Below are 18,264 nucleotides of genomic sequence, written 5' to 3' on the forward strand. Positions count from 1 at the left end.
TGAATGAAGGCAAAGATGCAAAGTAACACATAGAAAAATATTTCAGTGAAATGTAAGAGTATTTTCAAATAAATAGGTCTTGAATAAAATCTCTTGGGAAATTTTCATGTCTTTCTATCAATAAGATTCTGAAAAAGTCTTTGGTGGAAGTCCCCGTCTTGAAGGGAAAAAACCTTATTTTTATGATAAAATGTAGTGTATTATTATAGAAGGTGGTATGACATCAGTGACATGACCTGATCTAAATCTGGTACGTTTGGTATCGTATTCCAAACTGGAAGTAGGCACTGTTGTGTGGTAAATCTCAGGGTGAAATGGGGTCCCAATCTTCCCTGACAGACTGTTTGGAGTGCTTCCTAGTAATAGCTAAATGTCCCTAACATCATGATAGAGCAAGCATTTAAAAATCCTTAAATGGGTATAAAAATAAATGAAAGAAAGATGTTAGTCTAAGCAACATTGGTTTTTAAAGGATAAATGGCAACAGAAGCAGTCGCTTGATTTCCTTCCCCACACACCCCCCTGCCCCATAGTAATTAAACATTTAGTGTCACATCTGGAATTTGTCAACACGTTTATGTCTTGGAAGTTTGTTCAAGTTAGTAATTAGTGTTAAATTGTTTGACGCAATCCGATGAAGTCTTCTGTTGAAGTGTTGTCAACTCGTTGATGAGACGTGCAGAAATTGCTTTGAGATGGGGAAGTGTGGTGTAGCTTCATACAGATGCAGGGATAACACATGAGATCCCAGAGTGCCAACACCAAATAATGGATTCACATTTCTGTGAGAGACATGCAAAAAATAATACAGGATACAGACAGATGCCAAATGAAAACAGCATGGCCAGGGGAGGGCCACCAAGATGGTCAGAGGGCTGGAGCACATCTCCTGTGGAGACAGGCTGAGAGATTTGGGGGTTTTCAGCCTGGAGGAGAGAAGGCTCTGGCAAGCCATTAGGGTGGCCTTTCAGTAGTTAAAAGTTGCCTACAAGAAAGCTGGAGAGGGACTTTTTACAAGGTAGTGTAGTGATTTGGCACGGGGTAATGGCTTTAAACTGATAGCTGGTAGGATACAAGGAAGAAATTCTTCATCAATGAGGGTGGTGAGAAAATGGAAGATATTACCAGAGAAGTTGTGGATGTCCTATCACTCTTAAGTGTTCTAGGCCAGGTTGGATGGGAATTTGAGCAACCTGGTCTAGTAGAAGGTGACCTTCCTTATGACAGGTTGGAACTATATCATCTTTAAGTTGTCTTCCAACCCAAACCATTCTATGATTTGTAGAAGAAAAATACTTGCAAAATGCATGGGGTCATAGTTGTGCACTGTAGCATCCTATGTTGGTCCACCTATGTGCTCATTACCTAAGTGAAGGGCATAGAGTGCTGTCTCTGGAGCATCACTGAGACTGTGGCTCGGATACATGTGTCTGTTACTGGCCCTGTTAGTGTCAAAGACATTTTGACTGCATTCATAAGATGGTTTAGAAAAGGATTGGATTAATTTAAGCTGAGGAAAACAGCAAAAATATCTAGCCCAAGCATATAGTAAAGAATGCACAGCTGCACACTGGAAGGCCATAAACAATTTGAAAGGTCTCCCTTCTGTTGTAGCCTTTTCATACATTGAGAACCTTGCACAAAAGATAATTCAGAAATCAAAACTGGATTCTAAAATCAGTGTTCAGAAAAGTGTTGATTTGTTCTTAATGATTTTTATGAAACCAATTTTGGGTAGTTGCTGGCTTAAATATTAATTGTAATGTTCTGAGGTTTTCTAAAAAGGCTGTCATACTAAGCATGTTCTAGCTAGAATTTTGATTGAAATGGTTTTGAGTAGTTTGGGGTTTTTTTACACTCATGTAATTTGTTCTAGGGTCACTGAATTTATCTCCAGGAGACTATTGCAGCAGTCATTTTGACTGAAGTGTGTGCATCTGGTTTTCAAACTGATTTGTTGCATAGCAGTGGTTTTAGCATGTGTGTGAATCTAACTCTTGGCATCAGAGAGTTCTTGAATTAGTGCAGTGAGCTGTGTGTTTAAGAGTGGTGTGGTGATGCAGTTCAGTAGGTGCATAAGCGTTTTAATACAGCTATGGAAGAATAGCTATTTGCTGTTGTTTAATGGTATAGAGTAAAGAAATTTCTTCATAGTTTTGAGGCTCAGAATCAAAAAGCTGTGAAAGTAAGGCAGATTGAAAAGTTACGATTAACATTGCATCTTGGGCAAGATAACTGAAGATAGTAGTCTGGAGATGAAAAATGCCTCACAGAACATGTACTATGCCTCTGCTAGTTTCAAGTGGTTCCTGCTAGTGTATTTTGTAAATACCTTTTTATTTTAGTTTAAAATGTATCACTTGGTGTGATAACAATCACATCTCTGAGGAAACAGCACTCTTTTTTTTTTTTCATTTCCCCCCCCTTCTCTCCTCGACAGCCTAATTTTCTCCATCTAGTTTTACCCTATGGGTGTTTGTGACACCCTTTGTCCGAACTCTTTCCTGTGACAGTCAGTCATTGCTTACCTAAACTAATTATGTGTTTTCCTGTGTCTTGGGCCCTGATTTTGCTCAGGTTTGCACCCCTGAGAAGAGCCTGGCCTTTCTCAGCAGACAGCCCTCGCTTGTGGAATGCTTCTCGCTTCCATGCTGCCATGTGCTGACAAAGTCAGTCTTTGTGTCTGCTTGGGGAATGATGCAAGGCTCATCTGTTAGTCCAGGCTAATAGAAAAAAAAAAAAAAAAGCAGCCTTTAAGGATGGCTTCCAAGTTGCTTGTTTTTTCCAGATGTTTCAGTGTCCATATTTGACTAGTGAATCTCCAGGAGCAATCTGAGTGGTCGTTTCTTACTGGCGACAACTCTGCTATGCTTTTCTGACTATTCTCACATTGTCTTCAAGCATTTGGCAGCAGGTTTCTCACACAAATGTATTTCAAACAAAGGTCAGTTGGAGCTTACTTTCAAACACGTGTGACACCTCTTCCTTCATATCTCTGACTTGAACTTAAGTAACTTTACTTCAAATTTTCTTGTAATTCCTATAGAAAATTCTATTTCCTTAAACTTTTGCTGGTATGAAATAATTATCAGATCTAACTTTGATTTTATTAATAGATTTAGATTATTTCCTCCCACTGTAACTTCTTTTGTTCAAAAGATTCCAAATATTGTTTCCTATGTCATCCACACAGTTTTTCTGGCTTCTTCCTAGTCTGTTCTTGCCAGATGTTTTTTCCCCAAGCTTTGTGATAATGAAATGGAGCCACTGTATCCATGGTCTGAAAAAAACCCAAAAAGAAAAAAGGCAAAAGCTTGGAAGAGTGTCTGTTTTTCTAAGAAGTACAAATAATTTGACATTGCATTCATTTTTTTTCCCCAACTGTGTTTCAAACTTCTGCTGTATCTTCATTTTAAGAACAGATTGCCTCCAAAATGTTATGACACCTGAATGTTTGAAGTCGTAACTTTTTTTGTGTGCTTGAGTTACAGGTGGCACTTGGACTCTTAACAGTTAACCTAACATGAAAATTTGGTGATTTGAAAAATTTTGCTACAAATAGTTTCTTCCACTGTATCCTACTTTACCAGGTGAATGCCCCAAGTAGGTGCAGGGAGAATGCAATTTTGTGCGAAATAGCTCATCTCCAGAAGCAATTACAGTGAAAATTTGATCCAGTAATGATTTAATACCATACAAAGCTTTTTCTTCCTTCCTCCCTTCACTACCCCCACCCCAGTTAGCATCAGATGTGCAGCAAAGAAGCGCTCAAACCTCCTTGTGTCCAGAGGGAATTGAACCTTCTGTGTGCTGGAAGACTTCTTAAGCATTTGGTGAGGACAGTCTTGGTTGTATTAATCAGGTCTAGACAAATAGATTCAGCACAAAATATTTGAGGAACTTAATAATTCTACATCTACCATAATTTAATATTTTCTTCTAACAAACAATTATATTGCAAAAAAATTAGTCTGTTGCCCAATTCTGTGGCTGACTCACCAACAGGAGAATCCTGCTGATTGTGTAAAGAAGAAAAAATGAAGAAGTGATTGCTTTCGAGGTACAGAACTCTTGCTGGTTTTGATTCTCCCTGAACCTGTTGAAAAGGCTGTGGAAACAGAGCTCAAGGCTGCTTGCCTGTTCTGTGTGCAGGGTTTTGGATTTGTCCTTTGGAGATCTTTGCCCTCTCCATGTATAAATCAGGCATCTGTAAATAGGTTTTGAATTCTGCCCCAAAGATTCGTTTTGTGTTGGGGGAGCAGGCAGGTTAGCCCTTGGCATAAACCACTACAGTATTTTAGCATCCAGTATTTGGCTATCTGTAGGGAATCTGGTCCCTAATTACTCTCCCTAGATACATGTTTGTTCTCTTTGTCTCTTCTGAGCATCTTCAGAGATAAAGATGTTTATTCTCTCCATGAACTGACAATGGCAGTTCTCTCTCTTTCTGTCTTTTTAAGCAGTCTTAGCATCAGGCCTCAGTTTCAACACTGACTTCCATGTGATGACATTTTCATAAAGCTAGATAGAGGGTTTGTGAAACAAATGAGTAAAGTGTTGCAGTTTACGAAGTTTGTGTTAGTCTGATGGTGATAAATCTTTATTTGCCTTGTAACGCTGTATATTGAGTGTTTATTGTCCTGAATCAAAAACATTAATGAAACTTGGTGTCTAGTCTGATGCTATTTCATATTTCTGGAGTCAGCCTTTGGTAAGGAATTTTACATTGCTGGCCTTATGCTACACACGTAGCATGTGGTGCTGATGGGAGAAGAAAATGGTTACAGTTTGTTGTTAGAGTATTACTGGAGCATTTGTAGTGCAGCAGCAAGGTCATTTTTACATACCACATAAAATTGAGATGGATCCAACTATAAACTACCTAGGCTTTTGCTGTGCCCTTTGGTAGCTTTTAGGAGCCTCCTGCCATTCTTGCAGGTATGTATGGCAGAAGTGATTTGCCAGCATGCTGCTCCGGCATTTGCTGTAGCAGATTAGCCTGTGCTTCTTACCTGACTATGGACTTTGTTGAATGAGGAGTGTAGAAAATTGTTCTCCAAACAGGAGTATTTTAAGAAGATAAGTGTGAAGTTGATCCCACTTCAGAGATTCATGTTCAAAGTGATTCTTGAACTGGATTTTGAGTCCTTTACCATAACACTGATTTCAGTTTTCTTCAATGGTGTCAATCCTAGCAATTTCTAAATCGTGTGCTACACTTCAATATAATTTATAGACCTGAATTAAGTGGAGTTTGTAATTTTGAACATTGGTAGGCCAGTATTCCTTAACCAAACTCCAACAATTTTTCAGAATTATGACTTCTAAGCTGTTGTTGTCTAACCCCATATAAGACAGTTAAACACAGGCTCTTACAAAATTGCCTCATTTTTGCTGATTGTCATTTTTTCTATTCTTCAGAGATGTCATTTTTTAATATTATACCACTTAAGGAAGACTTCAATAATTATTCCTATCTCCTGTGAGCCCTGTCACAAATTTGAAGACTAAGTTCACTTTCAACAAAAGTCTGGGGTTATTACTGAGTTATGATTTTTTTTTTTTTTTTTGTGACTGATTGATGCTAGTAAGACCTTGATGCTGTGTTTCATAGCAGTGTGCTTCCTTGGAGGTTTGAACTCACACTCTATCTCCTGACTCGTCTGTTCTGCAGAAATTCCTTACTGTGCTGTTGTCATTACCCAGAGGTCAGGTCATGGTTGGCTGGGTTGTGGGGTGGTTGTTTTTGAAAAATAGAGTTGTGGCCAGATACTAGTTCTTCATAGAGTGTAACCTTGTTGCCTTGAGTTGTCAGTGGTATCTATAGCAAAGGCCAGGGAATTTTTTTCTTGTTTCATGCTTTTACTTATTTCTTGCCCTTGGAGCTGAGAGGAGGTATGGAAACAGTGGAATTGCCACAGCAATATTTCCTAGCTGAGGCAGAAAAGATAGAATAGAACAGAATAGAATTAACCAGGTAGGAAGAGACCTTTGAGATCATTGAGTCCAACCTATCATCCACCACTATCTAGTCAACTAAACCATGGCACCAAGCACCCCATCCAGTCTCTTCCTAAACATCTCCAGTGACAGTGACTCCACCACCTCCCTGGGCAGCCCATTCCAAGGGCCACTCACTCTTTCTGTGAAGAACTTCTTCCTAACATCCAGCCTAAATTTCCCCTGGCACAGCTTGAGACTGTGTCCTCTTGTTCTGGTGCTGGGTGCCTGGGAGAAGAGACCAACCCCCACCTGGCTACAACCTCCCTATAAGGTCATCTCTGAGCCTCCTCTCCTCCAGGCTAAGCAACCCCAGCTCCCTCAGCCTCTCCTCCTAGGGCTTGTGTTCCAAACCCCTCCCCAGCTTTGTTGCCCTTCTCTGGACACGTTCCAGCAAGTCAACATCTTTCCTAAACTGAGGGGCCCAGAACTGGCACAGGACTCAAGGTGTGGCCTAACCAGTGCAGTGTACAGGGGCAGAATGACCTCCCTGCTCCTGCTGGCCACATTGTTCCTGATACAGGCCAGGATGCTATTGGCCCTCTTGGCCACCTGGGCACACTGCAGGCTCATGTTCAGCCTACTGTCGACCGGTACCCCCAGGTCCTTCTCTGCCTGGCAGCCATTCTGACCCCAGCCTGTAGCACTGCATGGGGTTGTTGTGACCAATATGTAGAACCCAGCACTTAGATTTGCTGCACTCAATGGTGGTATGTCATGACTGCACTTTAGTGACACCACAGTCATCATTTGGAGGACCATGATGACAGGCAAAATATGCCTATATATTGTAGTTTGGTGAAATAATCAGTGGCTATGTCAAGACATTGGATGTATGTTTGTAGGCAAATATGTCTCCTTTCATGCCCTGCTCTTTTTCGGTAGTCTTCAGCCTTGTCTTTCCAACCTTCAAGTCCTTTTTTATCTGGAGTAGAGTGATGCTTCCATCTGTTCAAAATGTGATATGAGCTGGCACCAGAACGTCCAACTTTGTGAAAGTTCAAGAGCAGGTCTTTAAGTATAAAGGAAATAGAATCAAAGTCTTTCTGGTTGCTGGGCAGAGACTTGGAAACTGTTCAGCTTATGCCTGTTACTGCTGTTCTCCACATTGCCTTTCTCTTTAACTTGTGATACAAAGGATGAAGGGTTTAGCCTGTGCCTCTCATTGCCTGCGCTGAAAATGTAACAGTGAAAATGTTTTTATGTCCCTGGGTTTGATACATGCAGAGCTTTGTGAAAATCAGTAGCTATGAATGACTTTCCAGTCAGTGATGCCAGGTGGGGAAAGAAAAAGATAAATTATTGTCCACTGCTGTTCACATTAGCAAAAAGGACTGACATTACTCATATCTCTTGTTTGTAGATCAGCTCTCTTGTGACACTCCAACTATTATCCATGGTTGGCCATAATGACCAGCTTGATGGACCACGATATAAATGTACTGTATCTCTGGACTTCATCAGAGCTGTTGCCCGGTAAGGTATTTAGAGGTCACTTACTGTTGTATGAGCATGCTTGAAGGACACTTCAAACTCAGTGTTTCCTCCACCTATAGCTGTCTGTGGACTAGAACAGAAATCCATGGATATTTTCTAAGAAAGAGTGAGTGAGTAGTCTCATTTATGAGAAGTGTTGCATTTACAGTAAGCACTGTTGGGTGGCAGTGTGTATTGCAGTACTGTGCACCAAGGTCAGAGACTTCATGGAAAACCACTGCTCTAAAGCATCCATCCATTTTGTTACCTGTGGTATAGACTCTGTCCCATAATCTCAGTGCCTATGTGCCTGAGCTATTAAATGACACACTAACTTCAATTTGCAGTTGTACAGGACACAGAATGAAATTTCATCTCATTGAGGACTGGCTGGACCACACTGACAGGACCTCCATGGCTTCACTCTGTTTGCTATTCCCAGCAATACAGTCACTTAGGAATGATGGAAGAGCTCCCACTAGTACCATCTACTCAGCAATGTGGATCATAGTGTGTTCAAATGTCCCCAACTCCTGCAGTAAATACTGGGACAAGAACATAAACTCTGTCAAGATTATGCAAGTCCTTGAATTAAGATACTTAAAATAATGACCCCGTCCTTGAAACCTTAACATCCTTAGAAGTTTCATTGACTCCTCCTTTAAAGTTGCTGCAAAGCAGAGATGGCCAAAAAAAAGGGCCCAAATTTGTTTTATGCAGCTCATGTTATGAGGAAGAAAGCAATTTATGCTCCCCACCCTGCTGAGTAATTTGGAAGTGCTTATATGCTGCCTAGATAGGGCCATTTAAATGTTAGATTTTAAAGCTGGCCTGTTTTACTTTTCTCCTGTTGCCCCCTTTTCCCTCCCTTACTTTGTTCCTTTGTTACACTTCCTTTAAGTATCTTTTCCAGCCTACAGTCTTTGTTAAATCTTTAAGGAGGACAATCCATAAAGATAGAAGGTTTCATGAATGCATGATGAATGGGCTTCCTCCTTGTCTTGATGGAGCTAGCTACAGGGCGGAGGCATGAGCACTTGGGCTTTAAGAAACTTAGGTTTCTAGCTGTGCTACAGTCTTACAGCTGCGTATAGTTTTTAGCCACTGGTTGGATTTGCTGGAGAGAAGGAACTACTTTGCCATTTGAACTGAAATACACATCAAGCAAGCAGCCCGTCTGCTGGTTCTTTTTAATGTTACTGTAGTGGTACTAAATTAAGTTTGTTAGTCATTAAAATCCCTGGATACTGCGTTACCATCTCAGCCTTGCTACTCTAGCAATGTTTCCTCATGGAACACTGAAGAGTGCAAAGAGCGGGACAGAAAATTCAGCTGTCTCCCTTACCTCCCCACCTCCATTCAAGATGTTCAGATTACAATTTCATATTCTGTATTTTTTAAACAGAAGTGAAGCTTACATTATTTTAAGGAAAAGCCATGTGTGTTTGGAAAAAAGTAAAAAAAGTTGTGCCTCTTCCTGGTGGTTTTCAGTGTGATAAGCACTGGCCATGCACAGTCCCCATCGCAGTACCACAGAACCTCATGCCTGGCCTTGATCTGTTGCATATATTCAGTGTTTGTAGTGGTGTTCTCATGGCTTTTACCACATGTTAGTTGAAGGTAATGTTAGATACTTGGTTGTTGTTAGAAATCTTTAATTTCTTGTTTGGGAATTTGAGACCTGTGGCTGAAGTAGGGAATCTTATAATTTGTTGAATGTAATGGATCTTTTCATCTAATCTCTAATGAAGCCGGTTATTAGGACAGGACAGTTGTATTTTAGCAAGTTGACAGAGTCAGCATTTGTGGGGGATGTTTTTTTTCATGGAAGGCCTTGCAAGTAAAGCACCTCTCTTGAGAGGCACAATGTCATAGGAGTCTAACAGGGCCAGTTAGTATTTTAATTTTGTAACTGAATTAAGTAGAGTGCAACACAGTATATCTTGCAGATTTCTGAACATTTTCTCTGCCCAATACCACCTTTTATAGAAACTTTTGGAGAAGTGAGTATGGGGCCGATGCATGAACAGAGACTATTAAATGATTGTAATCTAACAAATCAGACATTCAGCCAGTTATCTTCACTTAGCATTTTGTGAACAGCTATTTTTGCATCATTCAATATTTCTTTAAAAAACCTTTTAATTTTATACTTGTGATTATATGCAGTCATTTGCATTATGTATTCAAGCAGTAAACTCCAAAGTCTGAGTGTTAGATTGTATACAGAATGAGTTTAGAGAGAAAAAATAATTACATGTTTTATTCTACTTCTGTTTCATTCTGCCTGCCATTAAAGTACAAAAGTATACATTTAAAATCTTCTATCCCATTGAGTGGCATTCTTGGATTTTTCAAATTTAGCTATGAACATGGGTCAACTAGTGTCAAGACTGAAACAACACAGACTGCAAATGAGTACAGAGGAAGGAGTTGTGTAGTATAGACTAAAACAGGTGGTTTGGAAGATGAACAAAACATTCAATAGCATACAAGATTGTAGCTTTGCATCACTGACTAGAATATCATATATACCGTGTGAAAATATAATCTTAGTAACTGATTCATATTTTTATGGCTTAATGATTGAAATTAAAGTCTTAAGAGATTTTACTAGAAAGCTGCCCCTTTTTTTTAAAATCTTACAAAGTTTAAATAATGAGAAGACAGGGACTGTAAATAACACTAGAAGATAAAAACTTTGTTCATCTTTGCTTGTATTTCTTTGGGGGATACTGCTTGATTTTGATTGTGCAGAACGTCCCGCTTGTGCTGCCTGCACACAGGTTAAAGTCTTAGCACTGCTGAGATTTGCTCTACTACACTGTTTTTGTTTACAGGACTGTGAACTTCGACATAATCAAGTACTTGTACGATTTCTTGTGAAAACAAGCTCCACAGCCATATGGACACTCTGACAATGACTAAGGCAAGCTGTGTTCATCTCTCTACTTATCTGGCCAGAAAGAAGAGTATTTTGGCTCTTTTGGATTTGTCCAAACAGGTGCTGGCCCAGCATGGAACCTGAGGAAAATACTCTGATTGGTCTGGGTGGATCTGAGCAGAGGACTATTTACCAGGGACCCTGGAGTATTTGGAAGCAATGTGTTAATTATAAACAGCAGGGTTTGAGCACAATCTGTTCTATTCTTAATGATGTTATCTTAACACTGAAATTGCCTGAAACACATTTACTTAGGACTGCATTTTGCTCTATGAACTCTCCCCAGTGCTTTGAACATGGCAGCAGCCCTTGTTTGTATGCCCAGTCTTTTCACTTCCTCTCCACGGGAATCTTTGCAATTGTCTGCCAAAGCAGCTTTTCCTGTGGCCACCATTTTAGAAGATTGGAGTAGCAAAGTATAATAAACATAAGAACATCTTTAAAATCAAGCTGATGTAAATCCTCCTTTTTCTTCAGTCATATGTGGGGAGAGAGTTACACTGTTACATGGAGAGCATGATGGTAAGAACTTCCCAGTTTAATCATCATGCTCCCTTTTTTCAGACCATTCATAAATGTTGACTATGAAGCTATTTTTACAGAACTCTAGTTTAAAAAAATACTGATTCTTAAAGTTTTATCTTCATGTCATACTTGAAAGGTTTTATTTTTCTTTAAACTTTTTTTAGTCCTTTTACACTTCCCTGGTTAAGTGCTAATGATAATGTTGTTTGGAATGAATGTACTCTAAGATACACACTGTGTATACTTGTAACACTATCTGTCCTGTAGGAGGATGGCACAGCTGCCATTCATCAGAAAGGGATAAATTCAACAAATGACAGAGTATTTCTCCAGCAGTTCCCCAAGGGAAGTAGAATGGTGAATAATCACTGTGGTGTTACAGGATAAAACTTCAGCTTAGAAATGTGCAGTGGACTACACTACGATTACATTTGTATGCTGCTAGGTTCAGGAGTATTTTCTTCATTAATCAGAAGATTTCTGTCACCTTTGGAAAAACTGCAGGTCCCACAAGTTCCCCAAATGTTTTACTTCTTTATGCTGGCCTTTTACTGTTTGTTCAAGACCATGCTATGTCTGCCATTATGTATTTTTCCTTTGAAGGAAAACAATACTCATTCTTTCTCTGCCTTGCTCTGATAATGGGGATGGTCAAAGACCCTGAACAGGTGTAGCCCTTTCCTTGTCTTTTTCAAACCATTTTTTTTTTTTTTCCTTCCCAGTTCTGGGCTTCTGAATGCAGACTCAAGTGAACAAGTTCCAGGTGAATCTAAGTGACAAAAGCATCTTTCTGGCCAAGCTGTTGCTTCCCCCCTCCGGAGAGTGTGAAAGGGCAGCAATGACTCATCTCCGTGATCCCTTTTCCTTCCTACTGCTGAGCTCAACCAAACCCTGCACCTGTCCATGAGGTGGCAACATTTGTCATGCTTACTGAAGTGCTTGGATGCAAATACATAACCTGTTTCAAAATGTTTACTCCCTGCTTTTGTTTTCACTAATAAAAATGTACATAAGGTGAACTTTTGACTAAACTTTTCAGCAGCTTCCCCTTTTTCAGCTAGTGCAGGGCTGAGTTCAGCACTTAGTGAATCTTCTGTATGACTACCTAGGGCTGAAAGCTAAAGAAAGGGTTGATGTGTGCATAACAAGTACATTTGAGGCAACAGCTCTACATTATAAATTTTTGAAACATGATGGGACTGAGACTGATTCATTAAGTGCCACAACTGTTGAGTCACAAAGCTTCAAAAAGTCTGCAGCCAGCCTAGTTTGCAGCTTTCAGCGAAGTGGGGCAGGGCAGTACTGTTGGGGGAGGGCAGTGCCAGCCTGCAAAGCTGCTGCTTAGAGGTAGTCAGGATGACTGAAAACATTAGCACCTACCAAGCAGAAGTAAAAAGCTCTTCTTGGGGAAGCTTTGCTATCAATAGCAAGTTGTGTGTGTTAATGTGATTCCACTCAACCTGCCCAAAACATCACCAATTCTCAAAACCAGTTCCACATACATGCCTTAAGAGAATACAAAGAGATGGTCAAAGACACTCTACAGGTAGCCCTATATCTGAATATTTGGATACACAATAAATTTGGTCGTGTCAGAGGTATTTATCAGGCAACATTTATGCCTTCTTCCCAAAGGGAAAGAAACTAATAGAATTTTTACCAGTTGGTTTGGTACACAATATTTCTCATGTTGCTTATGGTGCAGGTTCATAAAAGAGGAGGTGCAGATTCAAAGGTTAGAAGCAGAAGAAGAACCAAGCATAATGGTCTTTTGCTCTGGTGTAATAACAAATTGGCCCAAGCCCAGGATTGTATGGTTAAATTCATTCCAGAACTTTAAACAGTGTGGATCCACAAATGCATGCAGATACTTAAAACAGTACTTAAACAAACACACTGTATTGCTTGTTTTAACGTTCAATTGGTGTTTTAACGTTCAATTGGTTATTGGAAATGAGCTCATAAATACGGATCAATCATTTTTATATTCAGTGTTGCTGTAGCTTTTCTAGAAAAAGATGAAGATCAGAACCAATTGAAGATTTAATTTCCTATATATGCTAGACAGGCAATATAGATGGAAAACACTAAATATGCCGTATTCGAGACCTGATGTGTAGTATTTGTCTTGCAACATTTTGAATGAATAACAGAATCAGCCATGTAAGTTTTCTGGTGTAGACTGCAGCTTCTGAAAACATCCCTTTGGCACAGTGTCAAATGTGCTCCCTTTTCAGTAATGCCGTCAAACCCACGTAGCAGACCAGACCCTCACAGCTACCCCAGCCACAAATTTGGAGCATAAAGTATAGAAGACATGAAATAAGGGTCTTAGAAGGTAAGTACTAAGAAAACGTGCTGCTGCTGCTATTTTTTTCAACGTAATTTCTTCCTTACTAGCCTGATGATTGCTTCCAGTGCAAATCCAAAAGGATGAGGATACAAATTTTTGTAGAATGTAGTTAATTCACTGAAATGATATTAACTGGAGAAGTTAATCTCTCTCTACTGGAAAATAGTAAGTGAGGATTCATTAGGCAGAACCACTGTCCTTACATTGAAGGCACTTTTGTGACCTTTTGGGAAGACTCCTATTGGTGATATAAAATTTAAAGCTGAGTCAGCAGAGTATGAGAATGAATAAGGTGACTGAGGTGTGGATGATTGATGTAAGCTATAACTAGGCTGATGATGAATAGTAGGATTTATTCTGACAAACTAGAAACATTTCTATATATCCATGTCAAAGAGTTTATAAATTACTGCTGAATTTCTTACTAAGTACCCTAGCAATACTCTGTTCACCCCTTCCACAGGTGGTTATTATAGCAGTTGTTTGACTAATGAGAAATCCTGCAGCACTTTGCTGCAGCAGTAATACCAGAGAATTTTTTCATAATTCTTGAGTCATAGAGCACTGTAAAAACTGCAGACTTAACAATGCCTGTCTCCATTGGCTGATGTGAACATCAACAATAGCTGGAACTTCTTACAAGAAGAAAGTAATGGAGAAAGAAATGCAGCTATCACCAGTTGCAAAGAAGTTGGCACTCTTGAATAGCTCTGAGTACATCCACAGCTGCATTTTCACACTTGTGGAAATGGAGATTTTCTTTTTTTTTTTTTTTTTTTTTAAAGGCTTCCAAGGGTGCATCCACGTGTGATGCAGCAGGAGGTGTATTCTCCTGGTTTTGGATAGTGGTTTATGTTACTCTGATGCCCTCAGAACCTGCTGCTTCTTACCATCACAATCACCGAAGCTCTTGTGGGAGCTGAAGTATATTGGCTATTTGAGCACTTTCTAAGTTCTGGTGCTTGTAACAGCATGATTTGCACATGTGAGAAGACCTTCATCTTTACTATTGGTTAAATTTTTCCAGTATCCACCATGTAGTTTTGCCAAGACCATACAAGTGCTGTCTGCTCCCCTAGTAACTGGAACAGCTGGCCATGCTAGGAGAGCAGTGCAAAGGACAGGCAGGATTCCCAGCAGGAATGTAGGACTCTGAAACAGCAGAGAGCAGTTGTTCCACCTTGCAGGCTGCCAGATCTTCATCTACAACCCTGAAAAAGACATGATGTAAAAGAAATATCTACAAGGTGGGCAAATGTTGTTACTCGCATGCAGTTCACAGCAGGTCCTGAATGCTGACTGTATGGCCAAATACCTATCCATATTTTCTCACAGTTACAGTTTCTGTATCATTTGTAATTACTCCTTAAGGAATAATCATTGTAAGCAACAAATCATTGTAAGCAACAAATAGTTGAGAGTCCTGCTTAGAATTCTGGGAGCAGGACCACGTTGCGAACATGAGGAGAAAAAGACAAGTGCATGGTTGCTCTGATGATATAGCTGGGGAGGCCAGCTCCACTCCTGTCAATATGGCTCCTTCACTTGGCTTAGCCTGGCCTTAAGGCATGTGCAGGAACTTTGAATAGCTTCTTCAGGGCTGCTCTTAGCTTGTGTAGAACATACCTGGCACTGTTGTTTGAGAAACATTTATGTATCCTGAGTGTGTTGGGTTCTAATAGTTTAGAAGCTATAGGAAGTTATAGGAAAACTAATTTCATGCGTGTGCAAATAGTCACCAGTTACTTTCTGCACACTTCTGTCCTCAGCAATATCTCTGTTACACACTATCTACCCTTAAAGTGAAAGCATACTAGGTTGGGGTTTTTTTTTTTGTTTTAATTATGACTGTGTTCCTAACCTGACAGAATTTGGTTTCACTTTTCCTTTTGCTTCTCCTGATCTAATCTTAAATAATTCCTCCAAAGCACAAAGGTGACAGAGCTTTTCATTGGAATGATCACATGTTTTTTTCTGTCAGCATTTTAAGAGAAAACTTACGATGGCTGTGGTTTTCAGTGATGTAATTAACCAGATTTTACTGGAATCCATTTACCCTCAGAATGGAACCTAGTATTGCAGGCATACACCCTATAGAAAAATCAAGTGGAAACAATCTTTGACAAAATTGTGAGTATCTGGAGTTTTTATCCGGGAAAAACCCCAAATAGTCTTCATTATAGTCACTGGTGCTTATGCCAGTGTAGCTCTGAATAGTAAGCATTTTAAACTAGCTGTGTATCTTCTCCTGTAAGTTGCAAGAGGGGACAGGCTCTTCTCAGCTGCACCCTGTGGTAGGACAAGGGACAATGGATAGAAACTACAGCACAGGAGGTTCCACCTCAACATGAGGAGGAACTTCTTCACTTTGAGGGTCACAGAGCACTAGAACAGGCTCCTCAGCAAGGTTGTGGAGTCTCCTCTCTGGAGACTTTCAAGACCCATCTGGATGCATTCCTGTGCGACCTGCACTAGATTCTATGGTCCTGCTCTGGCAGGGGAGTTGGACTTGATGATCTCCAGAGGTCCCTTCCAACCCCTAACATTCTGTGGTCCTGTGATTTTGGTAGCAGCCTTTCTCCTATGCACCTTCTTTGAAAATCATACCCCTGAAGAGACTGAAGCTGATTCAGTTGATTAATTTGTGATGTATTTGCAGAAATGCCTCTCTTCATTAAAATAAAACATGGGGAAGTAGGGAATTAGCCTGGAAATTCAGACTGCCCTGTAATGACTTGTCTGCAATAACTATCAGCTTTTGCATGATTTGGAAGCCTTCATGCTATAGGAGAAAACAGCCCTGATTTCAGAAAGAGGCATTAATATGTTACTGGTTTATATTTTCTGAGGATGGCACAGCTTCATGAATATTTTTGGTGTGGAAGGCAATTAAGTGTGTGAATATGGACAGCTGCTTTCCATCAGCTAGAGAATAGCTCATCCATCAGAGAAGACAGCACTATCTCTGCATGTTCACATCCAAATAGATGTGGATATATTGGAGGAAGTCAGGTGATACTGAGTATGGTTTGCTCTTTCCTTCTCAATTTCCTTTCCTGGGAAAGCAACAATGGTGATAGAGCACAGTTAAGATCATGAATATCAAATGGTAGGGCATGGATCACACATGATTTTCTTACAATCCAAGGTCTGTGACTGCAGGCTGCCTTTAGAGCTATTGCTGTCTGGTTTAGGGATATAATTTCTGATACTTCGAAAAAATGCTGCACCAGTCAAAGGAGAGGGAGACCTTTTCCTGCCCTCGTGCTGAAGTGGTGTTGTGCTTTCAGCTGAGGACAAGAAGTCTGTGGAGCAGATCTGGCCTACCAGATTCAGTCACAAGGATCCAGAATGGTTAGATGTATTGCTGTGTGGAATGGATCTACCCTTCCTTCAGCTTGTTTAAATCACGGAAGATAACCAGCCTTAGCAGGGATCAGGCTAATCCTTCTCACTCTTTGTGTCAAACAGTCCTTCCTCATTAAAAATGGGGATTTCTTTTTGCATGAAACGAGTTAAGTCGGCACAGGCTGCACACCCAGTTCCAACTCCAGCTTTTGAGAAAGTCATTCTTTTATTTTCAGTAGGTTAAGGAACATAATTTTTATGCTAACCTTTCTTTTGAATTCTTTTCTACAGACGCCTTCCAGAAATCTTTGGATGTGTGCTATGTTACTATAGATATATAGTAAAAATTTGACAGCTTTCTTACTGCTCACAACCTGCGGTTCCCTGCAGAGACCTTTTCTTCACTGTAGCCTTATTGCCAAGTTGTCAGAGCATTAATTAAACTAGAAGAATAAGGCATTGCATGTCATTTCCTATACTGGATGCCTTCATGTCAGGGACATATCTCCATGGCAAGAACCTGTATATAAACAAAAAATAAGCCTGGCAACAGTACAAAAGCTCATGCAGTCTTTCAAGTGAAAATTGTGGCAAAATAAATTACCAGTTTAAAGCAAAGTATTTCTAGGGAAAATGAAGTTTGCTGACTACTTTATTCCTTAAGTAAAAATGTGGTGATTTTGTTTGGCTATTATGTGTATTCCAGTGTTATTTTTAATCCCCATATTTTAGGTATTTATTGGCTCAAACATTAAAAGGTTTCTCATTCTAAACCACCTCATTCATTATAGGTAGACTGAATGTTCCTCAGTGGGATTACAAATTCTCTGTGTAAGCACATAAAGTTGTTTATGGTAAAACTTTGTTCCATATAAATAGATAATAGTTTGCATACAGTTCATTTTGTTGCATGCATCAAACTATCTTTTCATATACTATACATCACCTCCCAATTTTAGGTACATTTACTTTGCCATTTAGAACCCCAAAATACTGCACACATGTCAGTACTTTTCCTGCAATAAAATTAGCAGATGCTTAAACTATAGTTGCAATCTCTTGCTTGCTAGTCCTGCAGATAGAGCCCCAGCATTGGAGATAAAGGAGTATTTCTCATTCTTTACCCTGTTTTCAGGTCTTTGGTTCTTTGTGGCCATTCACAAAATCAATCAAGTTAGAAAAACAAATCTTTTTAAGAACAGAAAAGTTACTATTTGGACTATAACATGAAGAGGTGATATCTGGGTGTTAAAACTACCATGGGCTACATAGAAGACTACCCTTTCTTCTTGCCATGTACAGAGCAATTCCTGATGGGTTACATACAGAGACTCTCTACAAAGGACAAACACTTCAACTGGTTGTATCTGGTTGTGCCACAGAGGCGTTGCGACACACAGAGGTACAGAGGGACATCTATCACAGGATGTCACAGCCCCAGCCAGAGCATGTGATTGTGAGCTTCTGTACTAAAAAACAGCAACAACAAAACAAAGTGAGAAAACAAACTAAAAACCAACCAAATAAAACCAAACCAAAAACCTGGAGAGCACTGGTTGTAGATTCCCCCTCAGCTGAACACAGACAAACTGGCCGCATCTCAACATGTCATTGAAAT

At 39.9% G+C, this 18,264-nt stretch overlaps 1 protein-coding gene across 2 annotated transcripts in view; it reads left to right on the forward strand.

Moving 5' to 3' along the window:
* The window catches only part of ORC5 (origin recognition complex subunit 5), a 59,105-nt gene extending 47,141 nt beyond the window's left edge, over positions 1–11,964 (forward strand). For both annotated transcript variants that reach the window (XM_068167059.1, XM_068167069.1), the window contains exons 14-16: positions 7,364–7,476; positions 10,317–10,405; positions 11,668–11,964. In XM_068167059.1, coding sequence (XP_068023160.1) covers positions 7,364–7,476; positions 10,317–10,362 — 159 coding nt within the window. In that variant the 3' untranslated portion in view covers positions 10,363–10,405; positions 11,668–11,964. The remainder of the gene's footprint in view (positions 1–7,363; positions 7,477–10,316; positions 10,406–11,667) is intronic.
* Positions 11,965–18,264: the final 6,300 nt, after the last annotated feature.

This window comes from Melanerpes formicivorus, unplaced genomic scaffold (genome assembly GCF_026170545.1).
Source record: "Melanerpes formicivorus ecotype bairdi unplaced genomic scaffold, bMelFor1.0.p_v2 SCAF_3, whole genome shotgun sequence".
NCBI lineage: Eukaryota > Metazoa > Chordata > Aves > Piciformes > Picidae > Melanerpes > Melanerpes formicivorus.